Source organism: Piliocolobus tephrosceles, chromosome 12, assembly GCF_002776525.5.
Source record: "Piliocolobus tephrosceles isolate RC106 chromosome 12, ASM277652v3, whole genome shotgun sequence".
Taxonomy (NCBI): Eukaryota; Metazoa; Chordata; class Mammalia; order Primates; family Cercopithecidae; genus Piliocolobus; species Piliocolobus tephrosceles.
The window spans coordinates 24,980,925-25,000,936 of record NC_045445.1 but is presented as its reverse complement, the minus strand read 5'-3'; the positions used below and the strand labels follow the sequence as shown (position 1 = coordinate 25,000,936).

The following is a 20,012-nucleotide window of genomic DNA, read 5'->3' as shown; positions in this document are numbered from 1 at the left end:
AAAAATAATCAGTGTATACCTGGAAGACAGATTCTATCACAAGAAAATAGTGCTACAATCTACAGAGTACCTACCTACAATGTGCCAGACACTATACTATGAACTTTACATGTATTATTTAATCCTTACAATAAATTAAATAAATTTAATCCTTATAATAAATAAATTAAATAAATATTGTAAATCCTTACAATAAATCCTTACATGTATTATTTAATCCTTACAAAAATCTGTACTTTTAGTAGAGATATGGTTTCACCATGTTGGCCAGGATGGTCTCAAGGAAATGTTATCAGTTCTATTTTAGTAAGTTCATCAAAGGAACTTTGCTAGCAAGTGGTAGATGTGGAATTCAAACCCAGATCAAGCTAATTCTAAAATCAGCTCAGTCCTGACTAGCTGTTGTTAGCCTAGGAAAGTACTCTAATTTTTCCAAGCCTATTTCCTCATAGGTTCATCCAAAAACAAATATATGATATGTGTATATGCCAAACTTTTTTTTTTTTTGAGACAGAGTCTCGCTGTGTCACCCAGGCTGGAGTGCAGTGGGGCAATCTCGGCTCACTGCCACCTCCGCCTCCCAGGTTCAAGCAATTCTGCCTCAGCCTCCCAAGTAGCTGGGACTACAGGCGCACACCACCACGCCTGGCTAAGTTTTCATATTTTAGTAGAGATGAGGTTTCACCATGTTGCCCAACTCCTGAGCTCAGGTAATCTGCCCATCTCGACCTCCCAAAGAGCTAGGATTACAGGCGTGAGCCACCATGCCCAGCCCACCAAACTTTTTGGGGGTGGGGGCGAGGCGGGACAGAGTCTTGCTCTGTCACCAGGCTGGAATGCAGTGACGAGATCTCGGCTCACTGCAACCTCCGTCTCCCAGGTTCAAGCCATTCTCCTATCTCAGCCTCCCAAGTAGCTGGGACTACAGGCGCCCACCACCACGTCCAACTAATTTTTTGTATTTTTAGTAGAGATGTGGTTTCACCATGTTGGCCAGGATGGTCTCAATCTCTGGACCTAGTGATCCACCCACCTCAGCCTCCCAAAGTGCTGGGATTATAGGCGTGAGCCACCGTGCCTGGTCAAACATTTTTAAATGGGGATAATGATACCTATTTCCAAGTCTGCTGTGGAAATTTGTGGTAGTACATGTGTAGAACTTAAGTATACAGTAGACAATAAACTATAGCTATTATTATTAGCGATCTATGGGAGGTAAGGAAAAAGGAAGAGTAAAAGAAGACTTCTGGTTTCTGGTGTGAGCCTCAAAGATTTCTAAAAGATATCCTTAAGAGTTTAAACTGCCTGTGAGATACTTAAGCAAAAAGACTCCGAAGGCAAGGGGATATGAAAGTATAGTGCTTACGAGGAGGAGACAGAGAGGTCAGTTCAGGAAGTATCAGTATATAGGTGGTAGGTAAAACCATGGGCGTGGATCCCCAGGGAGAGCATGTATGAAAATCAAAGACAAAGCCCTATAAAACACTAAACTTTATAAGAGACAGTCAAGGAAAGAAAGCCCACAAAAGGGACTGATAGGGGTGGACAAAGGGTGAAAGAAAATCCAAAAGAGAACAGTATCGTAGAAACCAAGCAGGAAAGAGTTTTCAGCAGGAAGAGATGGTTAGCAGCTTCAAAGCAATAGCCAAGATACTGACCAAAAAGCATACCCTGAATTCAGCAACTGGAAAGTCATTGAAGATACTGTGAGATAAGTTTCAGTTGTATGGAATGGATAGAAGCCAGTGATCAATGGATTCAAGAGTAAACAGGAGACTAGGGAGTAGATATGGAGAGGATAAACTACTCTTTCAAGAAGTTTAGCTATCAAGGGAAGAAAATGGAATCACAGCCAGAGGGACACAGTGTTGAGGGAGCACTGTTTTGCATACATGTGAGGGTGGATGGGTACGTGTTTGGGTTTGGAGTTAATAAGGGAGATACCTGAGCATGTTTACACTTAGGGTAAAGACCCAATCTGGATGGAGAGGTAGAAAATATAGTCGGTTAAAAAGATAGAAAATATAGTCAATTAAAAATAAGTAGAAAATATAGTCAACTAAAAAGATAAATCATGGGGGAAAGTCCATAAAGAATAGGAAGAGATGAGATAAAGGATTCACATGGGAGAATTAGCCACTGACCAGAGAAAAGACACCTCTTCCACTCAAACAGAAGGTAACACAGATGCAGGCCTCCTTGGAAGGTAGACATCCTTGAAGGACTTCCTACCTAATGTCTTCTTTTTTCTCTTTGAGAAAGGAATGATGTTACCTGCTGAGGGAGAAGGAGGGCAGAGATACCCAGGATAGAAGTCTTGGGGAGACGGGGGAAGGTCTGAAATAGTTGTTATAGGAAACAGGGAAGAATACTGTAGAAGGTCATGTTGAAGGATCACCAGCATCACAACATCTCAGCTTATGTTAGAGAACATGGAATCATAGTGGTTCCAACCTGGGCAGTTGTGAAATCTTCTTTATCAGTGTTGGGCAGCCCCAATACAGAGACGTCCACTCTGCTAGTAAGTGGCAGAAGCAAAATTGAAACCCAGAAGACAGAGAGACAGTTACATTACATTATTCCACGTTATGGTTTTTAGGCAGGTATGGCAGACGGAGAAGGGAGCAAGGGAGCTTTGGAGTACTGGCCAAAGATGGCTTGAGTGATAGAAAATGAGTTAACTGCTGGATAGAAAAAAAAGTCACAACAGGAATAAGCTGATACATGGGGAGAAAATGCAGAGGTCTGGGGATTAGAGGTCTCTGTGACGTAACAGGACAAGTACAGAACGATTAACATGAACGAAAGTACTAGAAAGAGATGAGAAGTTGTGATCAAAGAATAGAAAGTTGGGGCCAGGCACAGTGGTTCACGCCTGTAATCCCAGCACTTTGGGGGGCCAAGATGGGTGGATTATAAAGTCAGGAGTTCGAGACCAGCCTGGTCAAAATGGTGAAAACCCGTCTCTACTAAAAATACAAAAATTAGCCGGGGGTGGTGGCATGAGCCGTTAGTCCCAGCTGCTTGAGAGGCTGAGGCAAGAGAACCGCTTGAACACAGGAGGTGGAAGTTGCAGTGAGCCGAGATCGTGCCACTGCACTCCAGCAGTCTGGGCTACAGAGCGAGACTCTCTCAAAAAAAAAAAAAAAAGGTTGGGCGCAGTGGCTCACGCCTGTAATCCCAGCACTTTGGGAGGCCCAGGCGGGTGGATTACCTGAGGTCGGGAGTTCGAGACCAGCCTGGCCAGCATGGCGAAACCCCATTTCTACTAAAAATACAAAAATTAGCCAGGTGAGGTGGCACATGCCTGTAATCCCAGCTACTCAGGAGGCTGAGGCAGGAGAATTGCTTGAGCCCGGGAGGCGGAGGTTGCAGTGAGCCGAGATCATGCCACTGTACTCCAGCCTGGCCGACAGAGCGAGACTCTGTCTCTCAAAGAAAAAAAAAGAATGTAAAACTGGCATACAATGAACGTTAAGGAGCCACCCGATGATGAACAGATTAACAGAAAAGAGAATGGGTGGAGGGTAAAACTGCAAGACAGCTTAGACCTCAAAGGAAGAGCTTTATACATGACAGTGGAGAAGCAGTGGCTTAGAAGTGGCAGCGGGTGAACTAGGAGAATACTGATACCATCCTGAGGAACTGTGGGGTGTGGGATCAGGAACAGCCTCTCTGTTGGAGAGGACCACATTGTTCACAGGGGAGAGCCAAGGCAAAAAAGCTGTTCTAGAGAGAGGCTGAGGACAGAGAGGAAAAAAAAAAAAAAATACACAAAAGAGGCTGTCAGAAAGGTTGGGAGGGAGAAACAGTGACATCGAGCCAAGAGGCAAACACAAGTTCAAACAGATTCTATAGCATTTTGTTTGCTGGGTCAATCTGTATACACTATTTAATTACTGAATGTTCTTGTCTGCTATTACTTACTGCATGAAGTCTTTCCACGAGTTTTTGATCACCAAGACAATTTTTAGTGTCAAACCAAGAATCAAAGTCCTGTAGAGGGGTGGAAATTCTCCAATGAGTGCACAGTTTTTTTAAATATACCTGATATTCTATAGATTCTTACACAACCAATATGGAAATAATGCATTTAAAAAGTACTTTCAAAAATATTATCAGCTGTGATGGCTACTATTATTTACTTCTGAAAATAGGTAAAATACTGAGCAGTTAACAAAATTTGAGCCCCATTGTGTAAGAATTCCATCAACTTTTTCCTTAAAAGATATTTATTAGGCTTCCTCATACTGTAGTAATATTATGTCCAGTTTAAAAAGTAGAATATAAAATCAAAGACATAATGTTAATGAAAATGTTAATTTTACCAAACAATAAAACAAACAAAAGCAAGATAAAGTGTGCAAACCAACTTATGGTTGAACTTGCTACTTTTTATAATCAATTAATAATCATAATGGGGCTGGGTGCAGTGGCTCACACCTGTAATCCCAGCACTTTGAGAGGCCGAGGCGGGCAGACCACTTGAGGTCAGGAGTTCGAGACCAGCCTGGCCAACATGGCAAAACCCTGTCTCTACTAAAAATACAAAAAATTAGCCAGGTGTGGTGACGGGGACCAGTATCCCAGCTACTGGGGAGGCTGAGGCAGGAGAATCACTTGAACCCGGGAGGCAGAGGTTGCAGGGAGCTGAGATTGCGCCACGGTACTCCAGCCTGGGCAACAGAGGGAGACTCCCTCTTAAAATAATAATAATAATAATAACAATAATGGGAAAAATCAAGCACCAAAGTTCTTAAATCTTTCAATTTAGTTTGGTGTCCTAGCATAACGCTGTATTAATGATAAAATATATATATATGTAAATCACACATTTACACAATATGCTGTCTTTCACATACTCTGAGCTCTTTAGCACTCACCAAATGTCAACACCTACAATAATCAAAGATCATTTTATAGCTTCCACCTGCCAAACTAGTATACAGAAATATGTTTCAAACCACTTCAACTTCATGAAAATAAAATGTTGAACGCACTACTATAGACTCAGCCTCACATCATAAGTTTTAGGAGCAATGTGATAGAGGCAAAGTTGAACAGGCAGGTTAATCTCAAAGACAAGAAGCATACTATTTCTCAAAAGATCCCCATTTTAAAACTTTTAAAGAACTCTTTCCTAAGAAAACCAAAACATGCAGATAAAAAATTACAAATTAAAAAGTACCATAAATTTCAATCTATAGTGTTTTAAAACACATGTCAGTGAACATAAGAAAGTTATACTTAAAACTTATGGCTTAAACTTACATCTGCAGAATTAAAGACATCAGGCAATAAAAAGTTGAGTAAGGCCCACAGTTCATGCAGGTTATTCTGCAAAGGTGTTCCAGTTAGGAGCAAGCGGTTAGTCGACTTGAACTCACGAACGATCTCTGAAAGCTGCAAAAATAATACTCATATGAGGATTATTTTACTTATTTGAACGCTCAACATTCAGTTATACTGTAATTTATCCAACCAATACATTTTTTACTACAATATAACTTGAAAATTTTCTATGGAAAAATACCCCAGTTCAAGTGACAAAGCTGCAGTAAGGCAAAACTGAACATTTCTTTTTTTTTTTTTTTTGATATGGAGTCTCGCTCTGTCACCCAGGCTGGAGTGCAGTGGCCGGATCTCAGCTCACTGCAAGCTCCACCTCCCGGGTTTACGCCATTCTCCTGCCTCAGCCTCCCGAGTAGCTGGGACTACAGGCACCCGCCACCTCGCCCGGCTAGCTTTTTGTATTTTTTAGTAGAGACGGGGTTTCACCGTGTTAGCCAGGATGGTCTCGAACTCCTGACCTCGTGATCCGCCCGTCTCGGCCTCCCGAAGTGCTGGGATTACAGGCTTGAGCCACCGCGCCCAGCCAAAACTGAACATTTCTATACTTGAAAGAATGCAAGCCAGTCACAGTGACTCACACCTGTAATCCCAGCACTTTGGGAGGTCAAAGCAGGTGGATCACCTCAGGTCAGGAGTTTGAGACCAGCCTCATCAACATGGGGAAACCCCATTTCTACTAAAAATACAAAAAAAAAAAAAAAATAGCTGGGCATGATGGTGCATGCCTGTAATCCCAGCTACTCAGGAGGCTGAGGCAAGAGAATCGCTTGAACCCAGGAGGCGGAGGTTGCAGTGAGCCGAAATCATGCCACTGCACTCCACCCTGGGCAATGGAGTGAGACTCTGTCTCACAAAAAAAAAAAAAAAAAAAAATGCAGATCATATTTATACCTGAGACCCTCCCCCGAACTTCAATATTTCAGTTTCTCCATTTTGGGCTCACAGAAAACAGTCAGAACTTCTCCATGGAATCCAGGTTAGCCATTTTACACAATAAAATCTCCATCTCCCCACCAACCACATTCATCTACATGCCTAGACATGTTCTAACTTGGCCTGGTCACAATTTTTAAGCCCCAGAATTGAGCTGATTTTCCCAGTAACTTATATTAGCTTTCTAAACACAAGACCACAAAAATTAAAACACAAAAAGCACAAAAAAATGGTAATCATATGAACAAAAATGCATTTTTTATAATGCTCTTAAATATAAAATTATCTCTAACATGCATCCTCTTGTCAGATGTTAGTTCCAATTTGAAATTAGTATAATCCACCTGGTGGTTTTGCTCCAGTTCTGTCCCTGTTTCTCCCAAATTAGCCCAGTGATCCAAAGAGAGGTTCACCATAATTAAAGCTTTTCCTACTGTTGATGGAGTTGAATGCCAAGAAATATTGGTATTTTTCAATGTTAACACCACACTCTAATTCACACAAGTCAGATAATTCCAGGAAATTATTTTCTCTCATCCATATAAATACATATAAGGTAGTCCCTCAATAAAAAATAAATCAATACAAATGATATTTGTACACTAAATATTCTCAATAAAATTAAAATACTACAGCATAACAGAGTTAGACACAGCAGGTAGAGCAAAGGAACACTTAATTTTCTTTACATTAAAAACTGTGCTCAATTTTAATGTGTCTTATATTCAATAATTTAGATTTGCATTCACATTCCATGAATAAAATCACAATGTTCCATTTTGAGACAGAGTCTCGCTCTGTTGCGAGGCTAGAGTGCAGTGATGCAATCTCAGCTCACTGCAATCTCCGCCTCCCGGGGTTCAAGCTATTCTCCTGCCTCAGCCTCCCAAGTAGCTGGGACTACAGGTGCGCACCACCACGCCCTGCCAATTTTTGTATTTTTAGTAGAGATGGGGTTTCACCGTGTTGGCCAGAATCTTCTCGATCTCTTGACCTTGTGATCCGCCCACCTCGGCCTCCCAAACTGCTGGGATTACAGGCGTGAGCCAGCGCACCCGACTGTTCCATCATTTTTTATTCTGAATACAGAAACGTGAACAAACAAATCTGGTAATTAAATGAAAACTTTAATAAAGATATTGATAACTTACCTTAGATTTTTCATTCTTTATTCTGTGAGCTTCATCAATGACTAGGTATCGCCAGTGAAACTTTTTGAATACAGATTTTTCTTTAATTACCATCTCATAAGAAGTAACGCAAACATCCCACTCTCCTGGCATCATTTCATCACGAATAAAAGCAGCCTAATGCAAAATAAAATACTTCATATTAGAATATATTTATATTAGAAGATGTTACAAGATGATCACAGAATTAAAGTATCAAGAAAATATTAAGAATTGTAAGAGACCCTGAGGATCATTTAGTTTCATCTATTTTAGAGATGGGAAAACTGAGGCCCAAAGATAGCTGTGTGGTCAAGTATCTGGATGACCTGCTAATATATCCATTAGCAGAAGAGAAACAAAGGCTTCCCTTACAGAAGTACCACATATTCAATGACCTAGAAAAGTTCGTATGACCAGAAATCACAAAGTTACTAGGCTTGTCTTCATATCATGGGGCATCCAAAAGAACATAGACAAAGTAACTCTTTCTGAACAAAATATTCTTGCCAAGATCCAAGAGTTACCAACATAATACAGTTTGAACAAATAGAAAGAACTCAACGTGCATGAATGATTCCAACCTTTTGAGAACTCTCCTATGTCCCTTCTTCATTTTCTAGCTGTGCTGAGTCACACACTTTATTAAAAGGCCATTAATGTTTTTGTGAAGTTCCAGATGTTGCCATGAGGTTTACAAATGTGATTTCATAAAGGGGACTTGCTCTGTCTAGTACAGGAGGCTATGGAAAACAGTGAGACTATTTAAAACTATTTTTAAGTCTTCACAGGCAGTGGCCAACATGTTAGGTAAGTTGACTGAGAGCATTTTTAACTTGTATGAGCTGAATTCCAGATGTTATCGGTCAAAATAAAACCACAAAAGTTAATGGGAAGCAGCAAAATCTATATTAAGAAGAGGATGACTAGTATTATAAATCTGGCTGGGCACGGTGGCTCACGCCTGTAATGTCAGCACTTTGGGAGGCCGAGGCGGATAGATCACGAGGTCAGGAGTTCAAGAACAGCCTGGCCAACATGGTGAAATCCCATCTCTACTAAAACTTACAAAAATTAGCTAGGCATGGTGGCTTACACCTGTAATCCCAGCCACTTGGGAGGCTGAGGCAGGAGAATTGCTTGAGCCCAGAACGCGGGGAGGTTGCAGTGAGTTGAGATGTCACCACTGCACTCAAGCCTTTGTGACAGAACGAGACTCCGTCTCAAAAAAAACAGTTTCATAAATCTGAAGTTACAGTGCATAAACAAAAGAGTAACTGTTCCCTGCAAAGTCTTTATTTCATAATTCACAACTATGCACTAAACACACTGCAGACTCATTCAACAGATATTTACTGAGTGTCTACTATGTATAAGAGAATCACCTGGACTGAAGAGAACAGAAAAAAAAAAAAAGGCCTTTTCAGAGATCTCAGTTGCACCCTGGGAAGTGATCACATTTATAAATTTATTTAAGACATTAGGGAATAGGAGACAAAATAAAGAGAAGTAGAGTGCCAGACCCCATTCAGTCATGCTAACACCTTATCCTTATTTGATTTTGTGAAGCTCTCAATTTGATGGTTTCACCTACAAGTTTCATGGAACAAATGCATATTTTTAATTTAAATTAGCTCTGCTTTGAATTTTTTGTAACTATTGGATAAATTTAGAGTTAAACATCTTGAAAAAACATTAAAGGTGTCACATAATCAAAAAGCTCTCATTTTAGAGGTGAAAAAATTAAGGCCCTTCAAGACACTCAACCCCACACAATCAGTAGCAAAGCCATAACTGAAATCAAACCCATTTCCATGTCTACTACCTTTGATACCTCTGGCGTGGAAAAGGAAGGGGCCACAAAGCACACTGGTATCAGACAGGATCAAGAGTATCTCTAATAATCTCCCAACTCAATTAAATGCCTATTATAACCTACATCAAATTTTTATTATTAAAATATTACCTTCATAAAATGTTTACAGAAGACCAGGAAAATACAAAGACCCAACATATCTATTCTATGTTGTACCAAGATTCAAATCTGTCTATATATAATGATCTGGACTTCCTCTATTCACATCCACATCAATCTCTAAGTGCTGAACATGGTACATTTATTATTTATGTAATTAGTAATTATTGGTTTTCAAACTCTTTTGACCATGGCCCACAGTAAAATTACCTTTTGAATTGCAATCCAGTATAAACATATATGTTTGAGTGTGTGTACACAGAAAGAGGCAACTTAAGAGTTTCTCAAAGCAATATTTATCCTTATTATAGTATGAAACACTCTGCAATTTGCTATTCCATTCTCTCTCAATGTTGTAGAAAATTGTTGTCACCAAGTACTAAGCTGAATTCACAACCCACTAACGGGTAGCAACTCACAATTTGAAAAACACTAACTTTGAAGACTGGTTTTCAAGATTAAGAAATTTTTCAAAGCCAGGCACAGTGGTGCACACTTGTAGTCCCAGCAACTCAGGAACCTGAGGTGAGAGGATCGCTTGAGCCCAGGAGTTCAAGGCTGCAGTGAGCTATGATTGCGTCACTGCACTCCGGCCTGGGCGACAGAGCGAGACTCCGCCTCTGGAAAAAGAAACAAAGAAATTTTTCAAGCCACCAGAATCCCAGCCTCCCCAGGAAGCAGAGATAGGGCAGTCATAAAATAAATATACTAAGACATTATGAAATCACAAACCTAGATATGTATCTTTTGCTTTTAATCTTTAAGAAATAATTTCAGCAAAAGTTCAATACTTTAGAAATGCAAAGTTTATATGGAGTGGTATTACATTAGGTAACAGTGGTGACCAGAAAGAGTTCTAAGTGACTAATTTGCTTTGGGGAAATATTAGGCATAGGGAAGAATCTGGCCTGTAATTGCAAACTTATGAGCTCAGTATTTCAATATTTAAATTATTTATGTTAAATTTAAATAAATTTAAGTAATTTTTCTTCAAGCAAAATGATGAGGATAAAATTATGTAATTCATTATGCTACCATTCTTTTGAGGATATCTTTAGATAACCTATCTAAATATGGAAAACAGAATACATCTCTAAACTGTGCTCTCTGGAGGCAAAATAAAGACAAAGTTTAATAATATGCTTTCTAAGCTGATTATTTTAGTATTTTTGCATAATTTATTAGTTTTAGATTAATTCTACAGTCCTAAAATGATTGGAGCCTACTAGATTGACAAATGGCTAATTTAAACACCCCCCCAAAAAATGCCCAGTTTCTAATATTACCTGAGAACATATATAGACATATATTTTTCTATTCAAAGACCAAAACTGAAAGCTGTGTCTATGCATAAACACAAAACACGAGGGTCTCTGTACATACAGAAGAGGTTCCAGTTGCGTACATGCATATGCATGTGTGTATACCAAGTCAAAAGTCAAAAACTTAAATATAAAATTTTAAGTCATGCAAATTTATATATTGTTGGCTTCAAAATAGCACAAATGAGAGTCACTGGTAAGATATACCGTCAATAAAATAAGATGTTTTTAATGAAAAGTCACTCAAAGTACAATTCAAAACTGCTTAGGTTAATTAACTAGTTAAAGCAAAAGTAGACGAAGCATAATAATGGATTGTCTATTATTAATAGGTGATATATCTACCTCATGGGAGTGTTGTGAGAATTAAATAGATGCAAAACACTTAAAACAGAGCCTAGCTTAGGGTACGTACAACTTAAGTCTTACTTAGTAGTTGTCAACTCAGATGTTTTTAACAGCAATAATATGTAACTAAACTCCAGAAATGTTGTTATTCTTGACTGTCTTTTTACACTTGTTTCTCACTTACTCTGGCATCCTTGTCTCCAACAAAACAAATGACACGGAGAGATGGGACCCATCGTTTAAATTCATTCATCCAGTTGTGTAAAGTAGACTTTGGAACTAAAACCATGTGAGGTCCAGGAATATTTCGGTAGTGTTTCAGGTAACCAAGCAAAGCAATTGTTTGTAAAGTTTTCCCAAGACCCTGCATTATCATCACAAGGAAAAAAATCCATGAACATTTTTTCTGTATGGAAACATTCTGTTAGCAACAACATACCAAAATATCTTTGTCCACTATCTCGCAAAGGCATTTATGTTTCTACCAATGAAAAGTAAAAATACCAAATACCTTTTTTAAAGAAGATAATCAAATCATTCCAATTCAGTATCATACTTACCGTGAGCACAAACTGAAACCAGTAACTTGCAGTCAGAATGTTGCTCAACAAAGCAACTTTCTATTTAGAACATTTTTCCTCCTAAAGGAGCAAGCAATCTACTATATAATTTTTCTACTTGTTCTGAAGTTAGGAATTTTCTGTGTGTTTGTTTTACAAAGACACGCTTCCTTTGCCAGCCTGCTTAGATACTGGTCTTTCTTTCCTATTGTTCCTAACATTATTACAGCCCAGACATTAAATATTCAGACTATGTGTCTCAAGGGGCTTGTGGCTCTGTACTTGCATCTCACACTCTTAAAAACCTTAGGAACCACAAAAGAACAGAACCTTGCAGCCAGAAAGAACCTTAGAGAGATCACCAATTCCAGAGGACTTTTTAAAAAATAACATATTCAATACCTTTGAACGGATGCCTAACGCATAAGAAAGGGAACTAAGCCTTTTTTGGCCTCTTAAAACTGCTTTTGGTTTTATCTCTGAGCAAGATATATACTTCTTTTTATAAATGTCTGCTTAAAGCTATTTTTTTTAGATTGTATCCTATCTGATATGTCACTTAATGAGACAACTTTTATGAATACTGTACATCAAAACCTCAAAATGCTTATATTCCTTAACCAAGTAATTCTACTTCTAGGAATCCTACGGAAATAATCTGAGAGGTACAGAAAAACTAAATTACAAGATTCTTATAGGGGCATTATTTACACTATACATCAGGCAATCCAAATGAACAGCAATAAGAGAGAGGTTGAATAAAATTACGGTACCTCCCTAGGATTATTATGTAATAATTATGTTCAGAAAATGTCTTAATTACATGGAAAATATGTGTGAATGTAAATAAATCAGAATGCCAAATTATACATACAATATGATTTCAACTATACAAAATAAGTACAACCAGAAGAAAAAGACTAAAAAGAAATATGCCAAAATGTTAGCTGTGGTTACTTCTAAGTAGCCCAAGTATAATTTAATTTTAATGATTTATTTATTTTTTTCCAAATTTTCTATACTCCTTAAAGTGTCTTTTCTTTAGGAATTAAAACATATCTAGTATTGGCTGGGTGCAATGGCTCACACCTGTAATCCCCAGCACTTTGGGAGACCAAGGCAGGTGGATCACCTGAAGTCAGGAGTTTGAGACCAGCCTGACCAACATGGTGAAACCCCCATCTCTACTAAAAATACAAAATTAGCCAGGTGTGGTGGCGGGCGCCTGTAATCCCAGCTACCTGGGAGGCTGGGGCAGGAGAACCGCTTGAACCCGGGAGGCAGAGGCTGCAGTAAGCCAAGATCACGCCATTGCACTCCAGCCTGGGCAACAAGAGCAAAACTCCATCTCAAAAAATATATATACATATAAATATGCATGTCAAATATATATGCATATAAATATGACATGCATATTTATTATATATTATATATAATATATATTTATGCTGATACCAAATATTATATTTCATATATATTTTATATATCATATATTATATATATAATATATATCGTATCAGCATAAATACATCACTAAAGATCAGATCCTTCATGTTTAGACAGGCTGCAGCCAAGAGCTGCTTGGGGCAAATAATCCTGGTCCTTCCATTGTCCAATTTACCAAGCTCCTCCCCCTCTGAACTGACAATAGTCTTCAAATCAGAATACCTAAGTATAAGGAGCTACAGACCCTTTCTTTAAGGGATCCTCTGCCACATACCCAACAGTTGCTCAACCAGGGATGAATACTTATGTGACTGACTACTAACTATACTAGACGCCATAGGGCACATATCATCATGTGGCTCTTCTGGATAATAGTGGTTAAAGTATGGTTTCAGAGTCACATAAATACGAATATCATTGAGTTATATGGATTTAGAACTTTCCTTGCCCTCTCTTAAATCCCATTTTATTAATTTGGTCTTAAAATACAAATATAGGCCTTCATATATTCCCCCTTTAGCTGATGAATTAGCATCTTATGTGCCTTACTTTTTCCTGTTCGGTTATTTTATTTACACATTTATAACTCCTTCACTGATTTCCAAAGCCCCACCATGCACTGTACTGTATCAAGATTCAGCATTACTCTTTATTCGTTCCTTATTCCACTTATGCACTTTTTGATTGTTCACAAGTCAAAATATTGATATTCATTCACACATGCATATATTCAGTCAGTCATTTATGTATTGCTTGGTTTGTATACCCCGCCTTATTCCCAAAAGGATTTCAGGTAGCCTACAATGAAAACATGGAACATAAACTGATGGCAAAATAGAAATAAAGAGACGACAAGGAAAGTAAGAAAGACAAGTAGATACAGAATAGGAAAAGACAGAAGGACACATGGGGCAGACCATTAAAGGTTACATAAAGTCAGGGTGGGGGTGGTTCACACCTGTAATCCCAGCACTTTGGGAGGCCGAGGCGGGTGGACCACGAGGTCAGGAGTTCAAGACCAGCCTGGCCAAAATGGTGAACCCCCATCACTACTAAAAATACAAAAAATGTTAGCCAGATGTGGTGGCAGGTGCCTGTAATCCCAGCTACTCAGGAGGCTGAGACAGAGAACTGCTTGAACCCAGGAGGTGGAGGCTGCAGTGAGCTGAGATCGTGCCACTGCACTCCAGTCTGGGTGACAGAGCAAGACTCCATCTCAAAAAAATTTTTTTTTTAAAGTTACATAAAGGCATCATTTGGGCATCCATCTTGACTCTGTGCTTCCTGGAAGCCAAACTGCAAACAAAAACAAAAGTACAGGGAAGGTTTTTGGACCATTTGAGGAAAGCAGAGTTTTATGGTCTGTGAAAGTCTGTGTTCTAGCAGTTACTTAACGAAACAATTCTAGCCAGGCGCTATGGCTCACACCTGTAATCCTAACACTTTGGGAAGTCGAGGTGGGAGGACTGCTTGAGCCCAGGAGTTCAAAATCAGTCTGGTTGACATGGCGAGACCTGTCTCTACTAAAAATAAAAATAAAAATTAGCCCAGTGTGGTGGGCACATGCCTGGAGTCGCAGCTTCTCAGGAGGCTGAGGCAGGAGGATCGCTTGAACCCAGGAAGTCGAGGGTGCAGTGAGCCGAGATTGTACCACTGCACTCAAGCCTGGACAACACAGAGAGACCCTCTCTCAAAAAAATAATAATAATTCTAAGACTACAAAATACCTTTTACATGGTAACAACTTTAAAAAAGCCTCCAGGCATCGGGGAGTGGGGCAGGTAAGCTCAGGTTTTTCAAATTTACATAAAAATCATTGATAACTGAGAATGTGGTTTTAGCTACCAATTCCTTACCATTTCATCAGCCAAAATGCCATTGATTCCATTTTCATATAAAGAGATCAACCAATTCAGTCCTCGAATCTGATAATCTCTCAGTGGCCCCCCTTTCACATCTGGGGAAAAAATGCAAGGACGTTTCATACTTTCATTAACATACTCAAGTAAAATTTTTCTAAAACTAAATCGAAAAAGGACTCACCAATGTGATGAAGTACTTACATGAAGGTGACACCTCAAATCTAATACACACATTAGATGTTTTCCGACTCTCCGACAGTAGCTCTTCATCTTCTTCTTGCTCTGTGCGCCTGTGGCGGTAGCTGAAATTAAAAAAGGAAATCCTTTCATATTCGACCCAAATGCTAAGGTATCAATTAAATCATGTACATGGCTATTATCTTTTACAGAAAAAGAATGAGTTGTCCAAGGTATTGCTTAGAAATCGGTAGAACCAGCCTACATTTTTACTGATCAGCCTCTAGTGAGAAAAAAATATAGTTGTCTTCAAAACATAATTATAACGGCAATACCCTTATTTTTTGTCACACGAAGGTATACCGAACAATAAAGAGGGAAGGGGTGCATGAAGGGATCAAGGGAGGACAGGAGGAAGAAAAGGCAGAAGAAAGGAAAGAAAGTAGAGAGAGAGGTGCCAACATACTCTCCAGCAGAAATTAAGCTCTGCTTTTCATCTTTCTTTATTCGAGGACGTCCCAACTTCATGTTCAGTGGAGATGTTGGAGATTTCTGCGCTGAAGGCTGAATGAAATGTGCAAAAAGTTCTGTCTGCTTCAGTAAAAATTCAAATCTCTTTGCTCGGTCGGCTTTCTAATTTGCAAAACAAAAGAAAAGTGAGGACTTTGCTTTTCATTCCTTCAAAGTCATTTAACAAATACTTGTATTGCATTTACTTTGTACAACACTCTTAGCACTTTAAACATATTAATCCATTCAATTATCTTAAGAAACCTATGACGTAGTTACAGGTATCATCTCCACTGTAACTACATGATACTGAAGCACAGAGAGGGTAAGTAATTTGCCCAACCTTGCAGAGCTAATAAATAGCAGAATTTGAAAATGTACTTTCAAATAGTTTGAAGGGAAGAAAAATGATCTGACAGACAGTAAATTCCCCAGTAACAAATATCCTTCTTAAAGAGTCATAATCATAAAGCAAATCCTCTTTCCAAAACATTATTTGATTAAATAAAATAGTAACAAAATTAAGCATCAAATATGTAACATATCCCAAATACTGAAATATAAATTAACTATGATATATATATACCATAAACTGAACTCTTAAGAATTTTCAAGTTGTATCCAGAAATAACTGAAATCTTAAAATACAGTATCATCTTTTTTTTTTTTTTTTTTTTTGAGACGGAGTCTCGCTCTGTCTCCCGGGCTGGAGTGCAGTGGATGGATCCCAGCTCCCAGCCCACTGCAAGCTCCGCCTCCCGGGTTCACGCCATTCTCCTGCCTCAGCCTCCCGAGTAGCTGGGACTACAGGCGCCCGCCACCTCCGCCGGCTAGTTTTTTGTATTTTTTTTAGTAGAGACGGGGTTTCACCGTGTTAGCCAGGATGGTCTCGATCTCCTGACCTTGTGATCCGCCCGTCTCGGCCTCCCAAAGTGCTGGGATTACAGGCTTGAGCCACCGCGCCTGGCCCAGTATCATCTTGTCTCAAAAGATTTTCAATGTCATGGTATAATAATGTAAGAAACATTCCTCTCTTCACTCACAGGGATCTAGAAAACTGTATTTTATGCTAGTAGCATATAAACTTTCTCCCCAAAGTAAGCAGAATTTGGGAAAAATATATAAACACACACACATATATGTGAAAAAGTTAATATACATTAACTATTAAAAGTTGATATGTATTCTAATTTCTCAATCAATTGTAAAAGGTCAGGGAACATGTATCATATACAGGCAATAAAACTTTGTTTCACTAAAAAATCTTAAAAGATCAAAAGACATATACATCATTCTAGATAAAGGAAAAAATAGACTATTTATTTATTCAAAGTCACTTTCCAACCACAGAGTAGAGAATACTTGATTGCTAATGAAGGATGCATAATTAATAACCCAGAAAACTTACAGAAGAGTTCATTAACATAAATATAAGAGTTAGATAAATTCAGACCATGAGCTGGAAGGAGGCCAAAACCTTTCCATTTTATGTTATCCTCACTGGAATGTTATTTTTAGAGTTGTTAAAACATTGCCTACCTACATTAGATGTGGCCTTAAACATAAAGTCTTATAAAATAGCTATCAACAACCAAAAAAATGTATTTCATCTCTACTTATTTTTATAATATTATTGCAAAAACAATCCCTCAGAGAAAAAAAAAAATCCATTTCAACCACCTGTCAAATTGTTGAAAGATCCAAGGTTATAAGGGTTTAGTTAAAATTAAGGCTAAAATATGGATTTTAGTGACTAAAAATTAAATAATTAAATGTATTATAGCAAGCAATATGTAAGTATAACTAAGATTATGCTGCTTAAATATGTGATACTTTCATGCATTGGACAAATATTCTTCCCTTTAAAGTGTATTGACATATTACATATTTCATTAATGTGTAGCATTTATTCATATGTCCAAAGAAGGAGAAAGAAGAAAGAAAAATATGAAAATCTGGCTTTGTGACTGGATTTCTCTCAGGTCACAAAGCCACAGTGGTATTACCACTGATATTTTCACCTCATAAATAAATATTTCTAACTTAAAGTATTTTATTATGGGACAGAGAGTACTGAACGAAAATGAGATGTGACTTCTAGTCCCAACTATGACATAGAGCTTCCCTGATCCTTCAATTCCTCATCTGAAAATGAGGTTAATTTATTCAACATAAAATATTGTGACACATTGTATATTAAATTACTTTCCAATTCTAAAATCGATGATTCTCTATGCATTATATATACATACATATTTTTTCGTCTTTAACATCTCAACTATAAAAATTAACTACAGCATTCACTATCCTATCCAAGAGTACATTTACCATTTTCTCTTCATATTCCGGGTCCATTTCCTTTTCAGATTTAGGAGCTTTAGCAGCAAGTTTGAGTTGAAATGAAGAAACGTTTTTCTAGAATTTCAAAGAAAATAAATGTCATCAAATTGCAAAGCAAGGTTCTTAAATTGGTCAATGTTCTCATTACAAGAAGGCGGAAAGCAATTACATAACTAAATATATAAATCAATGTGGGACATGCATGGACTGATGATGAGAGCATGTCACAAAGCAAGGCTTATGATTAATCCAGTTCTGTACACCTGAGGTCCAATAAAAACATCTGAAAAATTGTGAATGCCAGAGAAATATTAATTGGAATAAAACCCAAAAGGCGAAACATTGAGCTTTCTCATCCATTCTTTAATTTACAGTGTAAGAAAATGTGTAAACATTATATAAGAGATTTTAAAATCTAGAAAAGGCTAGTATCAACCACAAACCAAAGAATTCAAAGAAAGTAAATATTAATTCTCAGAAACACTCCTTCATGTCACGGAAATATGCCACACTTTCAGAAGAAAAACTGTGGTTTCTATTCCTAAAACAATACTTTTTAAATTGTTTTCATAGCATTATAAATTTAATTTTTTATATAATGCAACGTCATCATATATACTTAATATAATAGTGCAGTTTTAAACTTTTGGCTTATGTTAATTTTCTCTAACTGGAAAGAAAACTAAACTATTTATATTGCATAAATATTTTGTAGAAGCAATTTATCAAGGCTATTTAACCATTAACGTTTGCTATTTCAAAATTGTAATTTAGCAAAAACTAACATCAATCAATAACTTAATACAGAGATTATCTGGGGAAGGGGGTTATCTCATGCACCCTATCCTTTGTAAAGACAAGCCTGTACTGGCAAATATAAACACATATATAGAATAAGCCTCCTTCCCTATAAGAAATCAAGAAATAAAACAATAAAAACACAAATCTACCCATCAGAACCAAAGATGAGAGTATTTCATTTTTAACACAGACTTTGCGTTAAGTGAAAACACAAATTTGTTCGTGAAAACTATCATGGCTTTTGTCAAACTATTTCTGAAAACTTAGGTCAAAAATCAACAGAAAGTGACCTTAAACATAAGAAAGATACGGCCCCAATATGTCTTCTAATATTTACTAAAATCTCTATTTTGAGGAAATCCAAACTGAGATTATAGAATTTGACCTTGTCCAGACTCTTACTCTGTAGCACTGATCAGATATCATTCAGTTACACTAACCCAAATAATAACCATCTTGATTTACAGCATCCGACATGTACACATCTATGTGGAACGTTTTGAAGGTAATCCTGGATGGATGAGAATAGAAAACTGCTGAAAAGCCCCTCAAACTCACACTTTCAGACTGCCATATATAATATAAATCGTATTTATTTTCAAAGCAACAAGAAAAATTGGGCATCAAATCCATACCTTTACCATTCATTCCTTGAAAGGCTATATGACGTGTAGTTTTCCAGTTTCAAAACAGTGAAAATAACTTCGTCATATACACAAGTGTATATAATCATGTGGGAAGTACACTTACAGAAAATTAAAGCTTTAATCCTAGAAAAACATTTTACCCACTACTTTTTTGCTTACCTTGCGGTAGACTACCATCAAAATCTAATTATATGCTAATTAAAATTTCTAATCTTGAGCAGGGCTATTAAAAGCTGTGGGTAATTACTTAATTGGCACTATCTTCCACAACAAATTTTAAAATACCTATCTTCTAAACCTCCTCATTTGTGTGTGTGTGTGTGTGCATTCTCAAAACTACATTTTTTCATACAAGAAAAGATGAAAGGTGACTAAGAGACTCTAATGAATTCCTTTGGATTTTGTTATCTGAGTCTAGGTGCCATGAGAACGCAGCACAAGGTCAACAAAATGGCTTGTTTTAAAGACCATAACCTTCTTCTCGACGTTTTCATTACCAAAGATACCATCTCCAATTTCTACAGTGTTGGGTAATCCAACCGTCACTTAAACCAAGTAAGTTCAACAACC

At 37.7% G+C, this 20,012-nt stretch overlaps 1 protein-coding gene across 3 annotated transcripts in view; it reads right to left on the bottom strand.

Annotated features, from left to right (window-relative positions):
* The window catches only part of SMARCA1 (SWI/SNF related, matrix associated, actin dependent regulator of chromatin, subfamily a, member 1), a 77,422-nt gene that overhangs the window by 54,256 nt on the left and 3,154 nt on the right, over window positions 1-20,012 (bottom strand). For all 3 annotated transcript variants that reach the window (XM_023198896.2, XM_023198893.2, XM_023198895.2), the window contains exons 2-9: window positions 17,983-18,069; window positions 15,611-15,777; window positions 15,169-15,269; window positions 14,962-15,062; window positions 11,284-11,463; window positions 7,437-7,592; window positions 5,272-5,403; window positions 3,928-3,996 (exon numbers count right to left, since the gene is read on the bottom strand). In XM_023198896.2, the coding sequence (XP_023054664.1) occupies window positions 3,928-3,996; window positions 5,272-5,403; window positions 7,437-7,592; window positions 11,284-11,463; window positions 14,962-15,062; window positions 15,169-15,269; window positions 15,611-15,777; window positions 17,983-18,069 (993 nt within the window). The remainder of the gene's footprint in view (window positions 1-3,927; window positions 3,997-5,271; window positions 5,404-7,436; window positions 7,593-11,283; window positions 11,464-14,961; window positions 15,063-15,168; window positions 15,270-15,610; window positions 15,778-17,982; window positions 18,070-20,012) is intronic.